Below are 21794 nucleotides of genomic sequence, written 5' to 3'. Positions count from 1 at the left end.
ATTCTTGCAGTTTCACCCAGGCCTCAGTGCCACATCATTATCCAACCTCTTCATCACAGGCCTGTGAGTCTCTGGGTCCTCCAGCTCTTCCTTCTACCTTCAGACCTCCACTTCCACAAACTGTCCCCTCTTCACAACCCTGCTGTCTTTGTGGCCTAGCTTGGCTCCAGGCCTACAGTCTCCCCTCAGCTCTCCATCGACACACTCTCATTCTACATCTCTCTGATGTGGCACTTGACATATGCATCTTCCAAGACTTCCCTCTCTGTAACATTTTCTTCCTGCCTAATACTCTTTCCCCTCTTACCCACTTCTTTTTGTAAAAAAAATTATTTGTATTTTCCCCGCGAGTGCTTTTTCTGCATGTATGTGTTTTACATGAGTGCAGTGCCACTGAGAGTCCAGAAGAGGGCATTGGACCCCCTGGAACTGGAGTTACAGACGTTTGTTAGCTGCCCTGTGAGTGTTGGGAACTGAACCTGAGTCCTCTGCAAGAGCAGCCAGTGGTCTTAACCACTGAACCATCTCTCTAGTCCTCACCTGCTTCTCTAAATAATGTTATTATGGCAAATAATAACCAGTAGTTATTTTACTCCTTGCTGTGTCAATATACCTGACAGAAGCAACTTAAGGGAGGAAGGGTTTGTTTTCACTCATGGTTTCAGTCTGTTACGGAGAAGTTCATGGCTACAGGAATGTGTAGAGGCTCCTCACATCATGGTGAATTAAAGCACTATTCTAACTTGCTTTCTGTTGCTGTGATAAACACCATGATCAAATGCAACTTAGAGAGCAAATGGCTTGCTTCATCTTACACTTTACAATCCATCACAGAGGAAGGCAGGGCAGAAACTGAAGCAGAGACCATGGAGGAACACCGCTTACTGGCTTGCTCCTCTTGGCTGGTTGAGCTACCTTTCCTACACTGCCCAGGCCCACCTGCCTAAGGATGGCACTGCCCGTAGTGGGATGGGCCCTCCTACATCAATTAGCAATCAACAAAATGCCCTACAGACACGGGCAAAAGGCAACCCAATGGAGGAAATTCCTCAACTGAGATTCTTCTTCCCAAGTCACTAAAGTTTAAGTTGACAAACACTAAGCAACACAAACCAGCACAGAAGCAGGCAGCTCTTGAAGCCTGGTGGCATATATCTGTGATTCCAGAACCCAGCAGGAAGCAGGAAGAGGATCAGAAGTTCACCCTTAACTACATGGTGAGTTTAAGGCCAGCCTGGGTTACATGAGAGCCTGTCTCAAAAAAAAGCAGACCGTTTCTTTCTCTTAATTAATCAATTTTTGTGGTGCTAGGGATAGAACCCAAGATCTTGCAGATGCAACACAGGTGGTCTTCCACTGAATCATACCCACCAGCCCCTCACTGGGGGATTCTAGGCAGGTGCTCTACCACTGAGCCACACCCTCAGCCCCTCACTGGGGGATTCTAGGCAGGTGTTCTACCATTGAGCCACACCCCAGCCCCTCACTGGGGGATTCTAGGCAGGTGCTCTACCATTGAGCCACACCCCAGCCCCTCACTGGGGGATTCTAGGCAGGTGCTTTACCATTGAGCCACACCCCCAGCCCCTCACTGGGGGATTCTAGGCAGGTGATCTACCACTGAGCCACACCTCCACCCCCTCACTAGGGGATTCTAGGCAGGTGCTCTACCTGAGCAACATTTTAGTACTTTTGTGAGACAGGGTCTCACTAAGTTGCCCAGGCTGGTCTTGAACTTGTGATTCTCCCACCTCAGCCTCTCTGGTAGCTGAGATGACAGACCTGTTCCACCTGGCTCCAATGTTGGCTCTCTTGATCTGGGTGCAGAGTGAGCGGCATTTCGAATTCTGAAAATCCACTGAGCTTTGTACATACAGGTGAGTTCTTCAGTTTCTTATATATGTTTTGTTCACTGAAAATTCTCAAAAATGTTCCAACGATGGGCCAGTGAGATTGTTCAGTAGGTAAAGGTGCTTGCCACCAAGCCTGGCAACCTGAGTTTGAACCCAGGGACCCATATGATGGAAAAAGAGAAAATAATTCTGCAAGTTGTCTTCTGATTTCTATGTGGGTGCATTGACACACCACCTTCACACATATACAAAAGTAAATAAATAATAAAACATGGTAAAATACGATAGGGGCTGAGAAGATGGTTCTGTTGGTACAGTGCATGCTCCACAGGCCTGAGGACCTGAGTTCAGATCCCCTGCATCCATGAACAAAGCTAGGCTGGGCAGTGGATGCCCATAATATCAGTGCTGGGGAGCTGAAGACCAGGGGATCCTGAGGGATTGCTGGCCAGCCAGTCTATCCAACCAGTAAGCTCCAAAGTCCAGTGACAGACCTTCTCTAAAATAAGGTGGAATGTGATCAAAGGAGACACTGACATTGACCACTGGCTCCACATTCATGTGCATGCACACAAACAGAATAAAATAAAAAGGCAAAATGGAAAAGAACAGGATAGGGCTGGAGAGGTGGCTCAGCCATTAAGACCATATTTTCTGGTCTTGCAGAGGACCCGAGTTTGGTTCCCAGCACTCCTGTCAGGTGGGTCACAACCATCTACAGCTTCAGCTCCAGGGAATCCGATACCCTTTTCTGGCCTCTGCAGAAACCCACATGCACATGGCATACACACACAGACACATAAATAAAAATTAAAAATGGGGGCTGGAGAGATGGCTCAGAGATTAAGAGCATGTACTGTTCTGAGGACCAGAGTTCAGATCCCAGCACCCATATCGAGTGCATCACTATACCTGCAACTTTAGTTCTAGGGGATTTTACAGTCTTCTGGTCTCTGCTGCACTGCACGTGCGCACAAACACACACACACACACACACACACACACACACACACATGCAGACACATATAAAAATTTAAAAATCTTGGGGCTGGAGAGATGGCTTAGTGGTTCAGAGCACTGACTGCTCTTGCAGAGGACCCAGATTCAATTCCCAGCACCCACAGGGCGGCTACAAACCATCCTTAACTCCAGTTCCAGGGGAATTTGAAGCCCTCTTCTGATGTCCACAGCATTGCACGACACGAGTGCACTCACATACATGCAGGCAATACACTTGTACACATAAAATAAAAATAATAAGGCCGGGTATAGTGGCACACACCTTTAATCCCAGCACTTGGGAGGCAGAGGTAGGCGGATCTTTGTGAGTTCAAGGCCAGCCTGGTCTACATAGTGAGTTCCAGGACAGCTGGGGCTACAGGGAGACCCTGTCTCAAAAAGACCAAAAATAAATAAATAAATAAAAAATCTTTAAAAAAGAGCAGGATGGAACTAAGTGGGAGAGTGTGGGGCAAAGTGTAGGGGTATGGGTGGCCACTGCTTCATTCATTGCTGTGGCCTGAAGTTACCTCTCCTCCTTCCTAGACAAGTCCTTATAAGCCATCACACACACACACACACACACACACACACGCACACACGCACACACACAAACACAAACATCTGGATTCAATCTGCCCCACATCAGGCACCTGGCATGTGAAAATCCAGTGGACAGGTACCTGGCTTAGGGACCTCTCTTTGGAGGCCTGGACTGCACACCTGGGTCCACATGTTCTCTCAGAGATTGGACAGGCAGGGGAGGGGGCAGGGATAGAAGCTAAGGCTGCCTTGGAAGTATGTGACCTAATTTCATTGCCAGTATCTGTCAGGCAGCAGAACAGATTCCAGTCACCTGAATCCACCACACACACCCACACCCAACTTGTACATACATGGCAGACTCACATGCATTAAACACCTGTCTTTATCTACATATCACATATACAAGTGTCACACACATCTCCTCCAAGGCCCTAGACCCCCCAGGATACACTCTACCCACATTCACTACCTCTTCTCTGTATCACGCCCACAAATATTATCTCCCTGTGCCCTAGGTTCAAGCCTCAGCTACACACCACATCCTTGCAGCTCCATACATGCAAAATACATTCAGGACTGGAGAGATGGCTCAGTGGTAAAAAGCACTGGTTGCTCTTGCAGAGAACCCAGGTTCAGTTCCAAGTACCTAAATGGAGGCTAACAACTATCCAACACCCTCTTCTGGCCTCCATGGGTATTACTTGCATACATGCAGGCATAAACACTTTTACATATAAAATAAATAAATAAAACCACACACAGTCGTACATGCAATGGACACACCTGTACATCTGCCCAGCCCCCATTCTTACAGTAGGCCTGGTCTCCAAATGAGGGGTTAGTTATTTAGCTCATTAGTATATTAACGTGGAGGCCAGAGGACAACTTGTAGCAGTAGACTTTCTCCTTCATCCTGTGGGTCCCAGTGATTGAAATCAGGTTGTCAGGCTTGATGGCAATCACTGTTACCTGCTGAGCCATCTCACTGGCCCCAGTCTCCTTTTATTAAACTCCTACTGTATGCTGCACACTTTATCTATTCATCCTTGCAGCTATGTGTTTCCATGTTACCAGTGCAGAGCTGAGGCTCAGAAAGGGTAAAAGATTTTCTCAAAGCTCCATAGCAATGCTGGTATGTGGACACTCACTGGGATAACAGGCTTCTAGGAAGATTGTCATGGGTTTGAAGCCAACCTGGGCTATTTAGTGAGTCTCTCTCTCTCTCTCTCTCTCTCTCTCTTTCCCTCTCTCCATAAATTGTTATTTAATTATATTTCAATTATGTGTAGGTGTGTGTATAGGTATGTGCACCTGTAAGTGCAATACCCACAGAGGCCAGAAGAGGGCATTAAATCCCCTGGATTTGGGACAGGGTCTCTCACTGGATTTGGAGCTTACCATTCGGCTAGACTGGCTGGCCATGGAACCCAGGGATCCTCCTGTCTCCACTTCCCTAATGCTGAGATTAGGTGAGTACCACCATCCCTGGCTTTGTATGTAGGTTCCAGGGATCTGAACTCAGATCCTAATGGTGGTATAGCAAGCAATTTACCAATGGAACCATCCCCTCAGCCTCCATCCATTTTGATTGTGACAGCCTTCAAGTTTCCTTCATGTGGTGAGCGACTTTCCTCAGACACTAGAGAAAGCAGGCAGAAGGTTCTGGACAAGGATTTTGCACAGAGCCACTTCTAGAGTTAGTTCTAAATGGGAAGCAGTCATGGTGTGGAGGGACCCTGATCCTCCTGCCTCCACCTCCCCAGTACAGGGATGATAGGTGTGTGCCACCATGCTTGGTTTCATGTTGTGCTGGGCATGGAACCCAGGAAAGAACTACCAAGAGCTATAATCCACCTCAGCCTACCTTTTCTTTTTATAAGTTAATGACCTCAGGTATTTTGTTATAGTACTAGAAATCTGAACCAACACCCTTGTACACAACACATACACACACGTGTCACACACATACTTCATACCACACATGCCATACACAGACACAAACACATCCATATTACCCACCACACATAAAGAATCTCCTACAAGTCTAAGAAAAGAGCATTGCCAATCTTCCCTGTCTAGCCCCAGCCAGGAGGTCTCCCTCTGACTGGAGCTGGAGTAGAGTTAACCTAATTACCAGCCTGGGTCTGCCTAGTGCACAGCTCAGCTCCCAGCCAGGCTGGGAGAATATTAAAGCCAGCAGGAGCCAGGGAGGGAGAGAGCCAACGGAGAAATGCTATTTTTAGGCGGCAGGTGGGTTTGCAGCTGGGCTTCGGGCTGGCGGCTTAGGGAGGAGGGGGCTGCACAGTGTGATGGGGCTGAGGTCAGCTGACAGGGAAGTCTGGAGGAGGTCTGTCCAAGAGTGAGAGAAGGACTTGGAATGACTTTAGGACAGAACTGACTCTGCTAGGGTTGGGGACTGCGGCAGGGAAGAGTGTGAAACGGCTCTAAAATGGGCAGAAGATTGTGATTTGATATCAGCCCTCTTAACATTGACAGACAGAAACACAGACACATACACAGACACACACAGATAGACAGGCAGGCACACATACACAAACAGACACCCGTACACACACAGCACATACATGCACAGAAGACAGACACAGAGACATACAGAGATATATACACACAGATACACACATGGGGCAGGGTTGCGACATAAGTCCTCAAGAGCTGCTAGGCAGAACTGTGACCTTCTTGGGGCTCATTGGCCATTCCTCTCCATCCAGGCCCAGATCTGGAGCCAGCCCCACATCCCATCCCTATCAAAGGTCACCAATCCCAGCAGAGGCCACAGTGGACTCTTCACTTCACCATACTCCCTTCCCCCAAAGACATAAGGGTTTGGTTGAACCAGCAATGCCAGAAATCCATGGGATTTGTGTTGAGGACCCATTAAGTGCCAGGGGCTACCAAGGGGTGGAGGGAACAACTGGGGAATTCCTGAGATGCCTGGTACTCAACCTTGAACTCCCCCAAACCATGGGGCTTCTTGGTGAAGGGAGAAAGTTCCATAGCCAGACTGTCCTGGTTCAAATCTCAATTTCCTCTACCCACTGTGTGAACCTGGACTCACTGCAGTCTCTCTGTGCTTGGGTTCCTTTGCCTGGAAAGTGGAGACAGCTGTGATGGAGCCAGAGCAACAGCTCAGCAGTTAAGAGCACTGACTGCTCTTGCAGAGGACCCAGATTATCTTCCCAGCATCCACATGGTGACTAATAATTGTCTGTAACTCTAGTTCCAGAGGATCCAATGCCCTTTTCTGACCTCTGTGGGCACTGTGTGCATGTGATGCACTTTACATACATGCAAGCAAGACATACACATAAAAACAAATAAAAAAGATAATTAAAAAAATCATTCTTTTAAAGCCCATTCACAAAACACATGGGAAAGGCATCCTGGCTTCATGTGACAGTGGAAACAGATGATTACTCACTTAGTATCTTAAAACAGTTCAAATTTGCCAGGTCAGTTCCCAGCACCCAGATGGTGGCTAATAAGCATCTGTAACTCCAGTTCCAGGGGATTCGACACCCTCTTCTGACCTCCGAGGACATTGTATGACATGGGTGCACTTACATACATGCAAACAATACACTCATACACATAAAATAACAGTATAACAAAGGCTGGGGGAGCTAGGGAGATAGCTTATAGCAGTTAGGGGAGCTTACTGCTCTTACAGAGGACCCGAGTTTGTTTCCTAGCCCCCATATCAGGTGGCTCACAACAGTCTGTAACTCTAGCTCCAGAGAACCTGACACCCTCTTCTGGTCCCTGTGGACACCTGCACTCATGTGGGCATACCACCCACAGACACATAGACACAAAATTGTAAATAAAACACAACCTTAAAAAGCCAGGGATGGTGGCACACGCCTTTAATCCTAGCACTTGGCTATGAGTTCAAGGCCAGCCTGGTTTACATAGTAAGTTCCAAGCCAACTGGGGCTACAGGGAGACCCTGTCTCAAAAAAAAAAAAATCTTGAGAACCATCAGAAACACTTGGGCATTGATCATGCTTCTGTAAAAGGGGCATTGGGGGGGGGATCTGTGTATAGGGGCCTCAGATTGGGCAACAGCAGATGACTAGTAGGTCTGCATCTCATGCATAGGTCAGCTGTCCTGGTATAAACTGGCTCTGGTGTGCCTACCCCAGGTGACTCCATTAGATTCAGTAGAACAGAATGAGGGGTGGGGGTGGAAGGAAGGAATGTATTCTGGTCAACTGGCTTTGGATACAGTCAGGTGTTTGTCCAAAACAGAAGAATCCCTGGGGCCAAGACATAGGCAGCTGGAGGAAACAATAACCTCTTTTAAAAATTTCAGAGGCTGGAGAGATGGCTCAGTGGTTAAGAGCACTGGCTGCTCTTACAGAGGACTCGGGTTCAGTTCCCAGCACCTACATGGTAGCTAACAACTGTCTGAAACTCCATTTCCAGGGGATCCAATGTTCTCTTCTGGCCTTCAAGGCATTGTATGTATGTGGTGCACATGTATACATGCAGGCAAAACGTTTGTACACATAAAATAAAAATAGAATAAAAAATTATTTCAGCATGCTGGAGGCTGGGGGAGGCAAATCTCTATGAAACTGAGGCCAGCCTGATCTACACAGTGAGTTCTAGGTGAGCTGGGCTACAGGGAGTCCCTGTCTCAAAAAACCAAAATAAATTATTTATTGCTTTTATGTGCATGTGTGTGTGTGTGTGTGTGTGTGTGTGTGTGTGTGCCTGTGCAAGAGCCTCCAGAGGGCAGAAGAGGGAATTAGATTCCCTAGAACTTGAGTTTCAAGTGGTTGTAAGCCATTTGGCAATGGTGCTAGGTGGAAACAAAATTCACATCTACTGAGCCATCCCTCCAGCCTCAACAGATTGATTTTATTTTTAATGTGTATGTGGGTGTAGTGCCCAAAGAGGCCAGAAGAGGGTGTCAAGTCTATTGGTGTTATAGGCAATTTTAAGTTCCTAACATCGGTGCTGGGAAACAAACTCTAGTCCTCTGCAAGAGCAGCAAGTGCTGTTTGCCACTAAGTCATCTCTCCAGACCCCAACAGCAGCCTCTTAAAGTGGGTACAATTAAGGCAATCTATCTTGAGCCAGGAAATGCAGGTCCCAGGCCCAGACTCTGACAGGATCCATCCCAGGAGGCCAAAAGCCAGACCAGGGCTCAGTACATAAAATCTACCCCAGATGTCCACAGAGGCTGCAGACCTGGTTTGGACGTGCTCTCCCTACTGTCCACCCAGCAGCTTCCTCCTACCCTGGGTATGCATGTTAACCTCCTCTCCCCTTTGGATGTGAGGCATATCCTTGTCCAGGGCATCGAAGACAGGAGGAACGCAAGATTAAATAGCCTTGTTTCTTCCTCAAACCTGCTGTGCGGACTTCCAGCTTTGCTTTCCAACCTGAGAGTGTGTTTCCACAGCCCTCCCTGTATGCTTGTATCCTTGGCTCCCGCTGTCTGCAGGCTGCTGTCCCCTCCCTGCCGTCTGGATGAGCCCAAACCAGACATCACCGGATTTGGCCCTAGAATGCTAATCTCATTCTGCTAGGTGACCTAGCCCTGCCTGTCAGCAGCCATGGCCTCTAGCTCCCTCTTCTGGCCTCGGAAAGAACTGCAGGAGATATTTGGCTCAAGGTGGGAAGTTGGTCTAGGTTCAGCAGTCCAAGCTAAGCTGTCTCCTTCATCACACACAAAGGACTCCACACTCCCAGTTTCCTTATAATCCCCCAGTGAGGCTGTGACTTTTAGGACTCAGTGTCAGCTTTTTTTCCCCCCTGGCACTCTTTTGAAATATAATTGCCTTCACCAGTCCCCCACTGCCTCTGAGCTGCTTTATTTGGTCATTAACACTCTATTTGCAATCCTGGCTGGAGAGGACAGGAGTTGGTCAGAGAGATGGCCTGAGAGGGGGCTAATTGGAAATTCAAAACAGGTGTAAGGTGATTAGCCTTCAGCCCTGTGTGTGTGTGTGTGTGTGTGTGTGTAGGCCAGAGACCAAGACATTGGATGCCTTCCTCTATAGCTCTCTAGAGAATAAATGAAATATTTAAAAACAAAACCAAACATATTGTTCCAACTTCTTCCAGCCCTCAGGGGACTCCACCCCCATGTCTGTTCACTTTGTGAATCTCCTTTTAGGGGTCCATCAACAGTGGGGAAGGGTGGCAGGCATCCTCTGAGTTCCTCCCCTTTGCTCCCAGTTTCTGTCAGCAGAAGATGCCCCCTGTCTCCCCTGGCTGTGTCTCCCAGAGGCCAATGACTTCAAGTGTCAGAGAGAGGAATCAGGTATAAAGAGTTTCTGGCAGGTCCTGTGGCCAGAGGTCCTTGAAGCTCTGAGCCTGGTTTAGAAAAATCAGCAGGAATTACTCCAGAAGAACCTTCTAGAGTCACCATGGAGTTCAGGCACTGTTGGAGATGACTCACATGGAAAGATCATAAAGCCAGCCACAGATTGATGGAGGTGGAGTATGCTGGGCAGTGGGCATCCAGTTCCCTGGGGCACCCAAACGCTGGTTGCAACCACAGGTTTGTAGAAGAGCCTAAGTTTCTCTTTGGAAAGGTAGCTGTTGAGAGCAGGTGGCCTCTGCACTACAGATTAGGAATCCTTAGTGGCAAAGGAAACCTCACTCCTTTTAATTCAGTGTCTTTCAAAGTGTTATGAGTGAGTTCTTGTTGAGAGGCCCTTCCATTGCTCTGGAAGCTGTGACTTCAGTGATGCTGTGACTTGGATGTCACATGTGCCTTTGCCCATCCATCGAGAAAGAACTACAGTTCACTACCCAGATCATTAGCATTCAGGAGCATGGCTTTAATTTGCCGAAAGGCAATAAACCATGGTAGAAATTGCTGTCCTTTTTAAGGTCAAGTATGGATTTATTTTGAAAAAAATGCATAAATAATTTCTGATGCAAACATTTAAATGTTACATACAGGAAGAAAGGATGATGGCCATGCCACCATACAGAGCGCAGGGCTCCAGGTCTGAGTGTCTGGTTCAAGTTCTGTCTGTCCTCTGAGCTTGCTCTGTGATGTGGAAAGTCTGACTCCCATGCAGGGAGGTATAAACATTTCCTAAAGTTTTGCTAAGATGATTGACTCCTGTGAAGTGTGAGATATGTTTAGAGGACAAGTATTTAAAAATTGTACTAACGACATGCTTATTGAAATGCTTCAGAGAAACAACACAAATGGCATCATAAACCCATGCTTTGTCAGAATTCCTCCTTCTTTAAAAACTGGTTTTTTTTTTTGTTTTTTTTTGTTTTTTAATCATTATTTTTTTTATTTTTTTTTTCATACAGAAGAATTCATTCCAAAGCAATTGACATTGAGACGTTTTCACATGCATTTCTAATCTCTATATACATGACTATCACTGGTCACAGTCGCCCACCTTCTGAGCTCCTCGGCATCTGAGCATGAATACAAACTCGTCAGATAGACAGCCTTCCTCTCCCACTAGAGGCTCCATACTCTGCCATCCCTGTCACTGTCCACTGTGTTGTCAGCACCCTCATCCATTCCCCCTGTCTGCCCTTCTGGTAAATCTAGTCAGCCAGAGGTCCCTGTTCCAGGAGGGTCAGCTGTTCCTCATCTACGGCAATCCATTGTCAGTATTCCTTTGGATAGAATTGGGGTCTGCTGTTCATTTTTCCAGTAGTATGTTGGGTTACTGTCTGGAAGAGCCTTAATCTATCCTAGCCAACAACTCGACTGAAGGTATCGCCTGTCTGGCTTTGTTGTTTGTCGAGTAACTTTTAGTTATGTATATGTATGCTCTTATGATATTATGTTGGCCCCTTTAATCTTTGGTTATACTTCCCTTTTGGGTGTTTAAGGACATACAATTGGACCAGATAAACTGATTTGTTTTTACTCTTGAGGTCGTTAGAGGATTTGTTCCTCAGGGGTCCCATGGGGTTGGGAGGAGCCCCTGGCTCCTTTCTTTTACCAGCTCCATCCATGTGAGGATAAGGATTAGCCTTCAGCCCTGTGTGTGTGTGTGTGTGTGTGTGTGTGTGTGTGTGTGTGTGTGTATGCCTTCCTCTATAGCTCTCTAGAGTTTTGTTTTTTTTTTTTTGGAGGGGGTGCTTTTTAAAAAACATTTTTATGTATGTGAGTGTTCCTTGCATGTATGTAAATGTAACCAATGCTCATGGGGGTCAGAAGAGGTTGGTGGATCCCCTGGAACTGGTTAGTTGTTAGCCACCCTGTGAGTGCTGGGAACCAAACCTGGGTTCTCTGTAAGAGCAGCCAGTGCTCTTAAGCATTGAGTCATCTCTCCAGCCCCTTTTGGTCTTTTTGAGACAGGGTCTCCCCATAGCCCCAGCTGGCCTGGAACTTGCTATGTAGACCAGGCTGGTCTTAAAACAGAGATCTACTTGCCTCTGCCTCCTGAATCCTGGGACTAAAGGCATGCACGCACCTCCATGCCCAGCTTTTTATTTTTAAATTATGTGTGTCTATGTCTGTGTGGGGGTATGTGTACTTGTGAGTACAGTGCCCACAGAGGCCAGGAGAGGGCACTGGATCCCTTGCAGCTGGAGTTAGTTGGTTGCATCACCTTCATGCTTGTGTGGCAGATACTTCACCCACTGAGCCATCTCCCCAGCACAGCTGATGGACATCTAAGGGAGTAGAAATGGGGTTGGGAGATGCTGTCCTTCCCTCCCATGCTGCTCACTGCCACCCCACTGCTGGCCCTCAGCCTTCCTGCTGCTGAGTGTTCCTAGTCCCAATGTGGAGCAGAAAAGTCACCTGGAGCTGGCAGTCTTAGAATGCAGTCTAGGGACTTTCCTTGCTGAAGTTTGAGAAACATCAGCCTGAGATCCTGTCATTGACCTTCTCAGCCTTTTTGACATCTTATTCTTTCTATCCCCAGGATGAGAGCCAAGTTCTTCAGCTGAACATTCAGGTCTCACCAGACCAGCCTGTTCCTCTTGTCGTGGGCCCCAGCTATGAATGTGGGTCAACACAAAACCCTAAAACTGCCAGTGGATCCCAGAAAGGGCATCAGATCATGGATGGTTGTTAGTCACCATGTGGGTGCTGGGAACCGAACCCAGGTCTTCTGCAAGAGCAGCCAGTGCTCTTAATCACTGAGCCATCTCTCCAGTCCTTAAGATTTATTTTTATTTATGTGTATGTGTGTGCACACAGGACCCCAAAAAGGGTGTCGGAACCCCTGGAATTGAAGTTACAGGCGGTTATGAGCTACCTGACATGGGTGCTGCGAACTGAACTTGAGTTGCTAGAAGTGCAGTAAGTGCTCTTAATCACCGAGCCATCTTTCCATCCCAGACTGTGAAGGTTCTTGAGCATGAACTTTGTAGATGGAAAGGTTGTGTCTCAACATCAAAAGCTCGAACACACCCACCTTAAATCCATCCAGGTTGCTCCCTTTGTGGAGATGCTACCCAGCCTGCAGAACCAGTCCAAGGCTGTTTGGACTGGCCTGGTAGGGGTAGATCAGTAAGACTCTTATTCTGCCATGACACCTGGAGGTTAATTCTTCTCTAGAGTCCCGACCTGGCCCTTATCTGCATTTTTCTTGCTTCTTTTCAGGCCAGACTTGTCAAGCCCTGACAAACAGAAGCAGGTATGGGCAAGGTGCTACGTGCCTGAGATCCCAGCACTCAAGAGGCCCAGGCAGGAGGATTCTGACGTCCACCTGGACTACATAGTGAGACTTTCAAAACTAACCAGAACTGGGGACACAGCTGTCAGCAAAGTGCTGGCTGGCCATGCAAGCCTGAGGACCTGAGTTTGATCCCCAAAACCTATCTTCTTTTTTGGGGGGGGTCTTTTTGAGGCAGGGTCTCCCTGTAGCCTGACTGGTACTATGTAGACCAGGTTGGCCTCAATCTCACAGAGATCCACCTGCCTTTGTCTCCCGAATGCTAAAACTAAAAGGACTATGCCACCATGCCTCACTCCTCAGAACCTATCTTAAAAACAAAACTAGCTGGGCATGGTGGTGCATGCCTTTAGTCCCAGCACTCGAGAGGCAGGGGCAGGCGGATCTCTATGAGTTCAAGGCCAGCCTGGTCTACATAGTGAGTTCCAGGCCAGCTGGGGCTATAGGGAGACCCTGTCTCAAAAAGACCAAAAAAACAAAAACAAAAACAAAAAGTCCTATGTTAAAAAAAAAAATCCAGGTGACTGGGCTGGAGAGATGGCTCAGTGGTTAAGAGCACTGACTGCTTTTGCAGAAGACATGGGTTGAGTTCCCAGTACTCATGTGCTAACAACTGTCTATAACTCCAGTTACAGGGGATCCAACACCCTCTTCTGGCCTCTGCAGGCATGGCACACACATGGTGCACTTACATTCATGCAGGGAAAACACTCAGACACAAAATAAAAATAAAAATGCTGGCTTTGTAAGACACATGGAAGGAAAGCATGTGATTGTAACAGCTCCATGGGGAGGAAGACAGGTTGGGGAGTGCACTGTGGAGCTTTAAATCTACAGACAGTGAAAGGAAGACTGCAGTGAGGTAATGATGCACATTGGAAACTCGAAGCAGAAGAGAAAAAACGATGGAAAATAAACTCCAGTTTAGCTGCTAATCAGATGCCTCATCCACATCTTAGTCCCCTGCATCTTCCTCATACACTTTGCTCCAGGCATCCAGGAGAGGCACTCCCTGTGCCTTGGCCACAACTCAGTATTTCTACCAATTCGTTAGTTAAATCAATTTAAAAAAATCGTTTCTAGGTGGGAAAAAAAAAAAAAAAAAGAAAAAAAAGAAATCCAAGCGTGGTGACAGCATTGGCAATCCCAGCACTGGGAAGGCAGAGACAAGTAGATCCCTGGGGTTCACTGGCCAGCTCCACGGCAGTGAGAGACCCTGTCTTGAAACACGAAGTTGGGGGCTGGAGAGGTGGCTTGGTGGTTAAGAGCACTGGGGTTCAGTTCCTAGCACCCACATTTAAGTCCAGTTCCAGGGGATCTGGTGCCCTCTTCTGGCCTCTGTAGGCATTGTACTCACGGCATACATGCAGACAAACACACATACTTGGTTTCCACAAACACAAAGGTGCATACATGACCATGGGGGAACATGTACTCCCCCACCTTCCCACAAAACTAACCCAAAACCAATCAACCAAGGAGGTTCAGGTATCTCCATAGGATAGACCACCCCCACAATGAGGTACTAATACTGACAGAATAAAGAAATACTTTAAGGCCTTCTCCCTTAGATTGCCAGAGCTGATCTGAGGGCCAGGGAGAGCCCTATGTGGCAGCCCTGGTACACTGTGAACAATGATCACCCTACAACCAAGATATCATGTGACCTGCCTCATAGGTCCCACCTGTCAAAGTGGATGCAAGATCCTGTTAAAAGGCACACGGGGAGCCGGGCGTGGTGGCACACGCCTGTAGTCCCAACACTTGGGAGGCAGAGGCAGGTGGATCTCTGTGAGTTCAAGGCCAGCCTGGTCTACATAGTGAGTTCCAGGCCAACTGGGGCTGCAGGGAGACCCTCTCAAAAAGACCAAAAAAAAAAAAAAAAAAAAAAAGGCACACAGGGCCCAAATAGAGCTAGTATAGTGTTTCAGTTGGGAAGGGTGGTGATATTTAATCACATTTTTCTTTTCTGGATAGGTCTTTCTTACTATGGAGGTCAGGCTGACTGGGAACTCATGGCAATCCTCCTGCTTCAGTCTCTTGGACTTCTTTATACTTTTGGTCCAACTAGGAATTGAACTTGTTCTAGCTTTCTTTCTGTTGTAACACATAACCAACAGCAACTTAAGGGAAGAAAGGATTTATGCGGCTTACAATTCCAGGCACAGTTCATCAGAGAGGTCAGGCAAGAGCCTGAAGGCAGGCCTGCTTGCTATTCCAGAAAGCATTACTTCGGACCAAGGAACATATTTCACAGTGAAAGAAACACAGCAGGATCCATGGTGGATAAGCTTGCTAGCTGCCCCACAGGCTTGTACTCAGCTAGCTTTCTTCAGGACCACCTGTCTAGGGAACAGTGCTGCCCAGAGGGCTGCTGCCCACCTACATCAATTATCAATCAAGACAATCCTCCATAGGCAATCTGATCTAGGAAATCCCTCAATTGGAGACTCTCGTCTCAGGTGACTCTAGGCTGTGTGAAATTAACAGTTAAAGCTAATTAGGAAAGAACCTAAGGCTTCAAATATGCTAGGATGCATTCTATCCTAGCCACTCCCCAAGCCCCTCACTGGAGGATTCTAGGTAAGTGCTCTACCACTGAACCACACATCCAGCCCCTCACTGGGTGTTCTACCACTGAGCCACACCCCAAACTCCTCCCTGTGGGATTCTAGGCAGGTGTTCTACCACTGAGCCACACCCCAAACTCCTCCCTGTGGGATTCTAGGCAGGTGTTCTACCACTGAGCCACACCCCAAACTCCTCCCTGTGGGATTCTAGGCAGGTGTTCTACCGCTGAGGTACACTGAGGGATTCTAGGCAGGTGTTCTACCGCTGAGGTACACTGAGGGATTCTAGGCAGGTGTTCTACCGCTGAGGTACACTGAGGGATTCTAGGCAGGTGTTCTACCGCTGAGGTACACTGAGGGATTCTAGGCAGGTGTTCTACCGCTGAGGTACACTGAGGGATTCTAGGCAGGTGTTCTACTGCTGAGGTACACTGAGGGATTCTAGGCAGGTGTTCTACTGCTGAGACATACCTCCAGCTTTTCATTTTTGAGACAGGGTTTCTCTAAGTTGCCTAGGCTGACTTTGCACTCACCCTAAAGCTTAGGCAGGCCTTGAATCAATCCTCCCTCAAGTAGCTGGAATTGCAGGTGTGAACTACCCATACTTGGCTTGAATTCTCTTAAAGCTACAGGTGCCTCTGCTTAACAGGTCAATAGTTTCTAGTTGTGACTCACAATGAAGCATGGTGACAGATACTCTAAACCCAACTGATGGGGGAAGAAAACAGTCAGAGACCTTAAAAAAGAAAATCAAAAGTTTGCTTTTATTGTTATTATCAATAGACCAACCACAGTTTGGAAGGGACGAGGACCTTGATTCAATACCCATCCACTGAAGCAAATTAAAAGTACAAAGGTCTCTGAAATGGCTTTACAGTGATACTGATGTCTGAATAAGTTAGGGTGACGATGTTGCTAGAGGCTGAACCTTCATTTCATGTTCTTGACAAAGTCCTCACCTTTCTTAATGGAGGCTTTCAGCTCAGGGATGGCTGCAGCAACCATCTTCTCCTCGAAAGGTGAGAGTTTGCCAATGCCCAGGTTCTTCTCCAGGCCCTTTTTCTGGAGGGGAGAAAAGAGGTGGTGACATGTGATACCAAGCATCTAGTCTGGGGTGGGGATACACGCCTGCAACCCCAGCACTCAAGAAGCTAAGGAGGCAAGTGTACTCTACCACTGAGCCATGCCCTAGTCCCTCACTGGGGGATTCTAGGTAGGTGCTCTACCACTGAACCACACCCCCAGCCCCTCACTGGGGGAGTCTAGGCAGGCACGCTCCTGCTTAATTGCATCCCAGCCCAGGAAGTCTCTTCTCTCAAAGCTGATCCAGATCTGGCTGCCATTCAGCACCAGTGGTCACATTCCCCAAACAATCCTTGCACTACCCAGTGTGAGATGTCCCAGCTCTGTATTCCAAAGTGCCTCTTCCAGAGGCAAGCACAAAGGGACTCTGAACCACGAAGCAATCTCTCTCCTGAGGGCTACTCACCCCTAGCAGCAAAGGCGTGGAGAAGTAGGTACACTCTGTCTCTTTGGACTGAACAAAGGAACATTCAACCACTCCTTCCTTTCCATTCATGGCATCCACCAGGGAGAACACAAAGCGGGCTCCCGCATATGCCATGGACAGGGTAGCAGAACCTAGGGGAACAAGGTAGATCAGCACTGCTGGTACCACAGTCTAGAATGGGGTAAGGAACTGTGCATTGAAAAAGCATCCACAGACCTCTCAGTTCACAGTGAAGGATCTGGGTAGGCACCTCAGCTTTTCTCTTTCCCCATCTCAAAAATCACCTACCCCCACAGCAACCTGAATTGCTTTCTAAAACCTCTTCCACAAAGGCAGACACCATGGGGAACCACCCATTCTCTGTCCCAGGACAAGTAGTCTTTCTTTGTCATACCAATCTTGCAAGGGCTTGGTGCCAGTGCCCTCCACCCCTGGGGATGTCCAAGACCTCACCTGCTCCAGCCTTGGCCTTTACAACCTCTGTGCCAGCCTCCTGGATCCGCCCAGTGAGTGTAGCTAGCTGGTCTTGGGGAAAGTCCACCTTGGGGGTACACTGTAGGCCAAGCCAGGGACTTGGTGAGCAACTTTCCAGTGCAAAGGCCCCTAAAGCCCTGCCAAGTCCTAACCCTCCTCACAGGGGGCTCCTTCCCATCACTGTACTGGAAACCACAGCCTCTTCTCTTTCTACTGCTGGAGACTCAGGGCCTCACGTGGAGCAGGCTAGTACTGCACCACTCAGAACCAGAGAATACAAAGGCCTTTTCTTTACAAAGGCAGAGGCAAGTTCACTTTGTTGGGCAGCTAGGCGAACCCTCTATTCACTTTTATTATTTGGCCCTTTGAGACAAGATCTCATGAAGCTCAGGCTGGTCTCAAATTCACTATGAAGCTGAAAATGACCTTGAACTTCTGATGCCCATCTCTACCTCCCAAATGATGAGATTAAAGGTGCTCTTAAGCACTGAGCCATCTCTCCAGCCCTGGGCATGCTTAGTCAGTTGGGGATGGGGGTCATGCTTCCTCATGGTTCCCTTATACAGTTACACACTTTAAAACATGGTTCTATGCAGAAATACCAGACACCATGGGTCCTTCGCACATTACAGACAGGGGCTGCAATACTGATTTGACAGATATCATTTCCAATATTGCTAACCTTGTTTCTACTCAACTAAATGAGGCAGGGCCTCATGTAGCGCAGGCTGGCCTCAATCTTGAAATATAGCCAAGGATGACCTTGAACTCCTGGTCCTCCTGCCTCCACTTCTCAAGTGAGCACCATCACTCCAGGTCTTCTACTCATCTCTGCCTGCCTTGATCTAATGGGATTTCAGTGATGTTTCTCCTAGTGTGCTGAAGCTGGCCACTTTCACTCCATTCAGTCTCAGAGGCCAAAGTCAGGAAAGCCCTAGACAGCTGGGTCCCCGCCATGGCAGGAATCCCTTCAAAACACAGCAGCTGGTTCCAGCTTGTCCAGCCTATTCTGAGGGCTTCAAAGTGCCCCGGGAATGTGCCCATGATCTTAGAACTTCCTGTGATCATGATCTCTCTCATACCTGGGAGATCAGGGGGATGATTGTCTTCCCAGCATGGCCACCAATGACAGGCACACTGACTCGAGCTGGATCCAAACCCTGTTTGCCAAAGCAGGAAGCTTGATTATTACAAGTTCTCAGAGTAGAATACAAGCCACAGCCACCCAAAGCACCCAGACTGGAAACCTGCAGTGCTCAGAAACAAATCAGAAGGGACCAGTGTCTGACCATGGCTGTGCTTAAGTGTTTGGGCCCCACCATCCAAAAGGCCACTGAGAGATGGCACAGGACAGGATGCCTTGTGTGGAGCCATCACAGGCTCCTCCTTACAAGGCCAGCCTTGCCACACCACTGTGGACACTTGACACTTGGTGGCAGAGGACAGCAATGATTCTTTCCCAGGGCTGTCATTCTCCACTGACAAGTACAAACAAGTGTCCCCACTTTGTCAAGGAGAGAAGTCAAGTTCTTTTCCCTTCGTTTCAGAGAAATCCATATTACAAGAGGCCCGTGGAGTTGCAAAGAACACATCGGAGCTGGACAGGAGCAAAACCTTAGGGTTCAAGGAAGCTGGGCTTGCTAGTGAGGCTGGCACTTGCTGACTGACGGTCTGACACCCCCCAAGAATCTGTGACCAGCTATTTCTGATTCTTTTAAAAGAAAGATTTATTTTAGGAGATGGTGTGTGTGTGTCTGTGCACATGTGAGCAGGTGCCTGCAGAAGAGAGCATTGGATCTAATGAAGCTGGAGTTAGAGATCGTTGTTAGCAACCACGTGAATGCTGGAAACTGAACCCAGGTGCTCTGTAAGAGCAGTCAGTGCTCTTAACCACTGAGCCATCTCTGCACCCTAACCCAGCTATTTCTAAAAACAAATAAAAGGGGCTTGGCTATGGCTCAGTGGTGTAGTGCTTGCTGAGCATGCTCAAGGGCTCCATCCCCAGCACTGCAAAAATAGACACAAAGACACTTGGTGGCAGAGGACAGCAATGTTTTCCCAGGGCTGCTGGGAGTGATAGACGGGAGATGAGTACTTCCCAGAGTCTCATTGCCTTCCCCAACTGCCCTGGCTGCTGTTGACCACCTGAAAGTCTCACCAGGATGAGCCTCACCTAGGTAAATGAGGGCCAGCCTCAGGGTGGCCAGCCAAAATGCAGCAAAGAGCCAAAGAACTCAGAGTGAGCAGATACTACACAGGTGCCAATTCTTGTCTCTAATTTCCACACCCAGCCTTACTATGGAGGCCTGGCTGGCCTTATACTTGCAATCCTGTTTCCAGCTCTGCACTGGGATTACAGGCGTGCACACTGTGCCCCACAACAGCTCCTGCTCTTATTTTATCTGATCTGATCCAACCTACCTACCTACCATGGGTAACCCAAGCAAGGGAGGCAGAACTCAAGGGCCCAGATGACACTTAGCATCTTAGGATTTCTGGAACCTTCCTAGGTTCTTCATGTTTCCTGACCATATCTCTGTGTCAAGGACTAGCAGATAAATCTTGGCAGCCTTGTTTCCCAGGACAATGGGACCAGGATAGATAGGGGCACTATCTAAGTGTGGCCACCAAAAAAGCCTGGATAAAGTCTGAACCCTGCTGGATCGGAAAAAGTCAAGGCAGAGTGCACTAAGCCAGACTGTGACCAGCTAGAGCCTGAGCCTACATGTAGAGTCTGCTGCCTGACTCCTACAGAAAACACAAAACTCTTACAGAAAGATTGGAATTCCCAGGTCCAATTGACCTATCACCTTCTGAGCCCACCAAAGAGCAGCTCAAACAGGTGACTAAGAGACCCTCACCTTCAGTTCTGCCACGAATCTGTTTGCTCTGACGATGTCCAGGGTTGTCACGCCAAAGATCTTGTTGGGGTTGTACACGCCACGCTTCTTGAAAACTTCAGCTGTGATTGGGATGGTCGAGTTAACCTGGGCAAAGTGCAAGACAGGTGTCAGCCCATAACTCTGTTTCCAGGCAAGCTACCTGCATGGCAGGATGGCCATGCCATATAAACAAACACTCTGTACTGTTCTTTGGTGGCCCTTCAGGGTACCTGCTGCTGGGCTGGAACTTGCTGAAGCATGTGAACTACAGTCAAATCCCAGTTGTGTCCTTTTGAATCAGTGACCCTGGGCAAGTCACCCACCCTCCCTAGAAACTGTAAAATGGAGTTGAGTGCCTATCACCCAGGACACAGAAATACAACAAAATAGAGTAAGAGGACAAGGTTTATGCCCTGCATTTAACCAAAAACAGGCATTCACAGGCTGCCACAATCATGGCAGAAAGGAGCCTTGCAAGATGGGCAATTTGAGCAGGGCATGCACTAGGGAGGGAAAAGTGGGGGAGGGCAGAGGCAGGCAGATCTCTGTGAATTTGAGGCTAGCCTGGTCTACCAAGTAAGTTCCAGGGCAGCTGGGGCTACACAGTGAGATCTATCTAAAAAAACCCAAACAACCCCCCCAAACCCCACAAAAATAAGAGAGGAAGAATATCGGGATAGGAGGAAGAGGAGAAGAGGGAGAAAAGGGAAACGTCCGTTCCAAGTGGGGAAAGATACAGAGAGGGGGAGGTGACCTGCTTGAAGGCACAATCAACTGAAGAACCAGGTTCAGACCGCTGTGGGAGCAGAAGGCACTTGAGGAGGGACCTTTCAGCTCCCCAGTACGAACATCTCATGACACATGCAGTGATGCCCTGCCCACCACTTACTGGGTTGGAAATGATGCAGATCATGGCTTCTGGGCAATGCTGGGCACAGGCGTCAGTCAGGGTGGCAACAATGGAGGCATTGGTGTTGAAAAGGTCATCCCGTGTCATGCCTGGATGATCCGTGAAAACAATCACAAAAAAATTTTAATTTTTATTCTATGTGTAGGAGTGTTTTGCTTTCCTGTATCTAAGTGCACCCATGTCCTGCAATTCCTGTAGAGGCCAGAAGAGGGCATGAGATTCCCTGGAACTGGAGTTACAGATGGCTGTTAGTACCATGTGGGTGCTGGGAACTGAACCCAAGTCTTCTGCAGGAGTAGCCAGTGCTCTTAACCACTGAGACATCTCTCTGGCCTCACATGATGAATTAAAAAAAAAAAAAAAAAAAAAATCTTTGACCCATGTGACAGGGGAAACTTTTAAA

The 21794-nt window shown here is 48.0% G+C and overlaps 2 protein-coding genes across 2 annotated transcripts in view; one reads left to right on the top strand and one right to left on the bottom strand.

The window, feature by feature from the left end:
* Styxl1 (serine/threonine/tyrosine interacting like 1) overlaps nt 1-21794 on the top strand; it is a 246517-nt gene that overhangs the window by 171241 nt on the left and 53482 nt on the right. The window lies entirely within an intron of this gene.
* The window catches only part of Mdh2 (malate dehydrogenase 2), a 14288-nt gene continuing 8850 nt past the window's right edge, over nt 16357-21794 (bottom strand). Inside the window, exons 4-9 of the mRNA XM_008832261.3 lie at nt 21371-21480; nt 20461-20586; nt 18682-18759; nt 17579-17678; nt 17105-17256; nt 16357-16677 (exon numbers count right to left, since the gene is read on the bottom strand). Coding sequence (XP_008830483.1) covers nt 16546-16677; nt 17105-17256; nt 17579-17678; nt 18682-18759; nt 20461-20586; nt 21371-21480 — 698 coding nt within the window. The 3' untranslated portion in view covers nt 16357-16545. The remainder of the gene's footprint in view (nt 16678-17104; nt 17257-17578; nt 17679-18681; nt 18760-20460; nt 20587-21370; nt 21481-21794) is intronic.

This window comes from Nannospalax galili, unplaced genomic scaffold (assembly GCF_000622305.1).
Source record: "Nannospalax galili isolate Female #2095 unplaced genomic scaffold, S.galili_v1.0 scaffold675, whole genome shotgun sequence".
In the NCBI taxonomy this organism is placed as follows: Eukaryota; Metazoa; Chordata; class Mammalia; order Rodentia; family Spalacidae; genus Nannospalax; species Nannospalax galili.
Note: the sequence above shows the minus strand (reverse complement) of the source record. Positions and strands in the feature narration are given on the sequence as shown.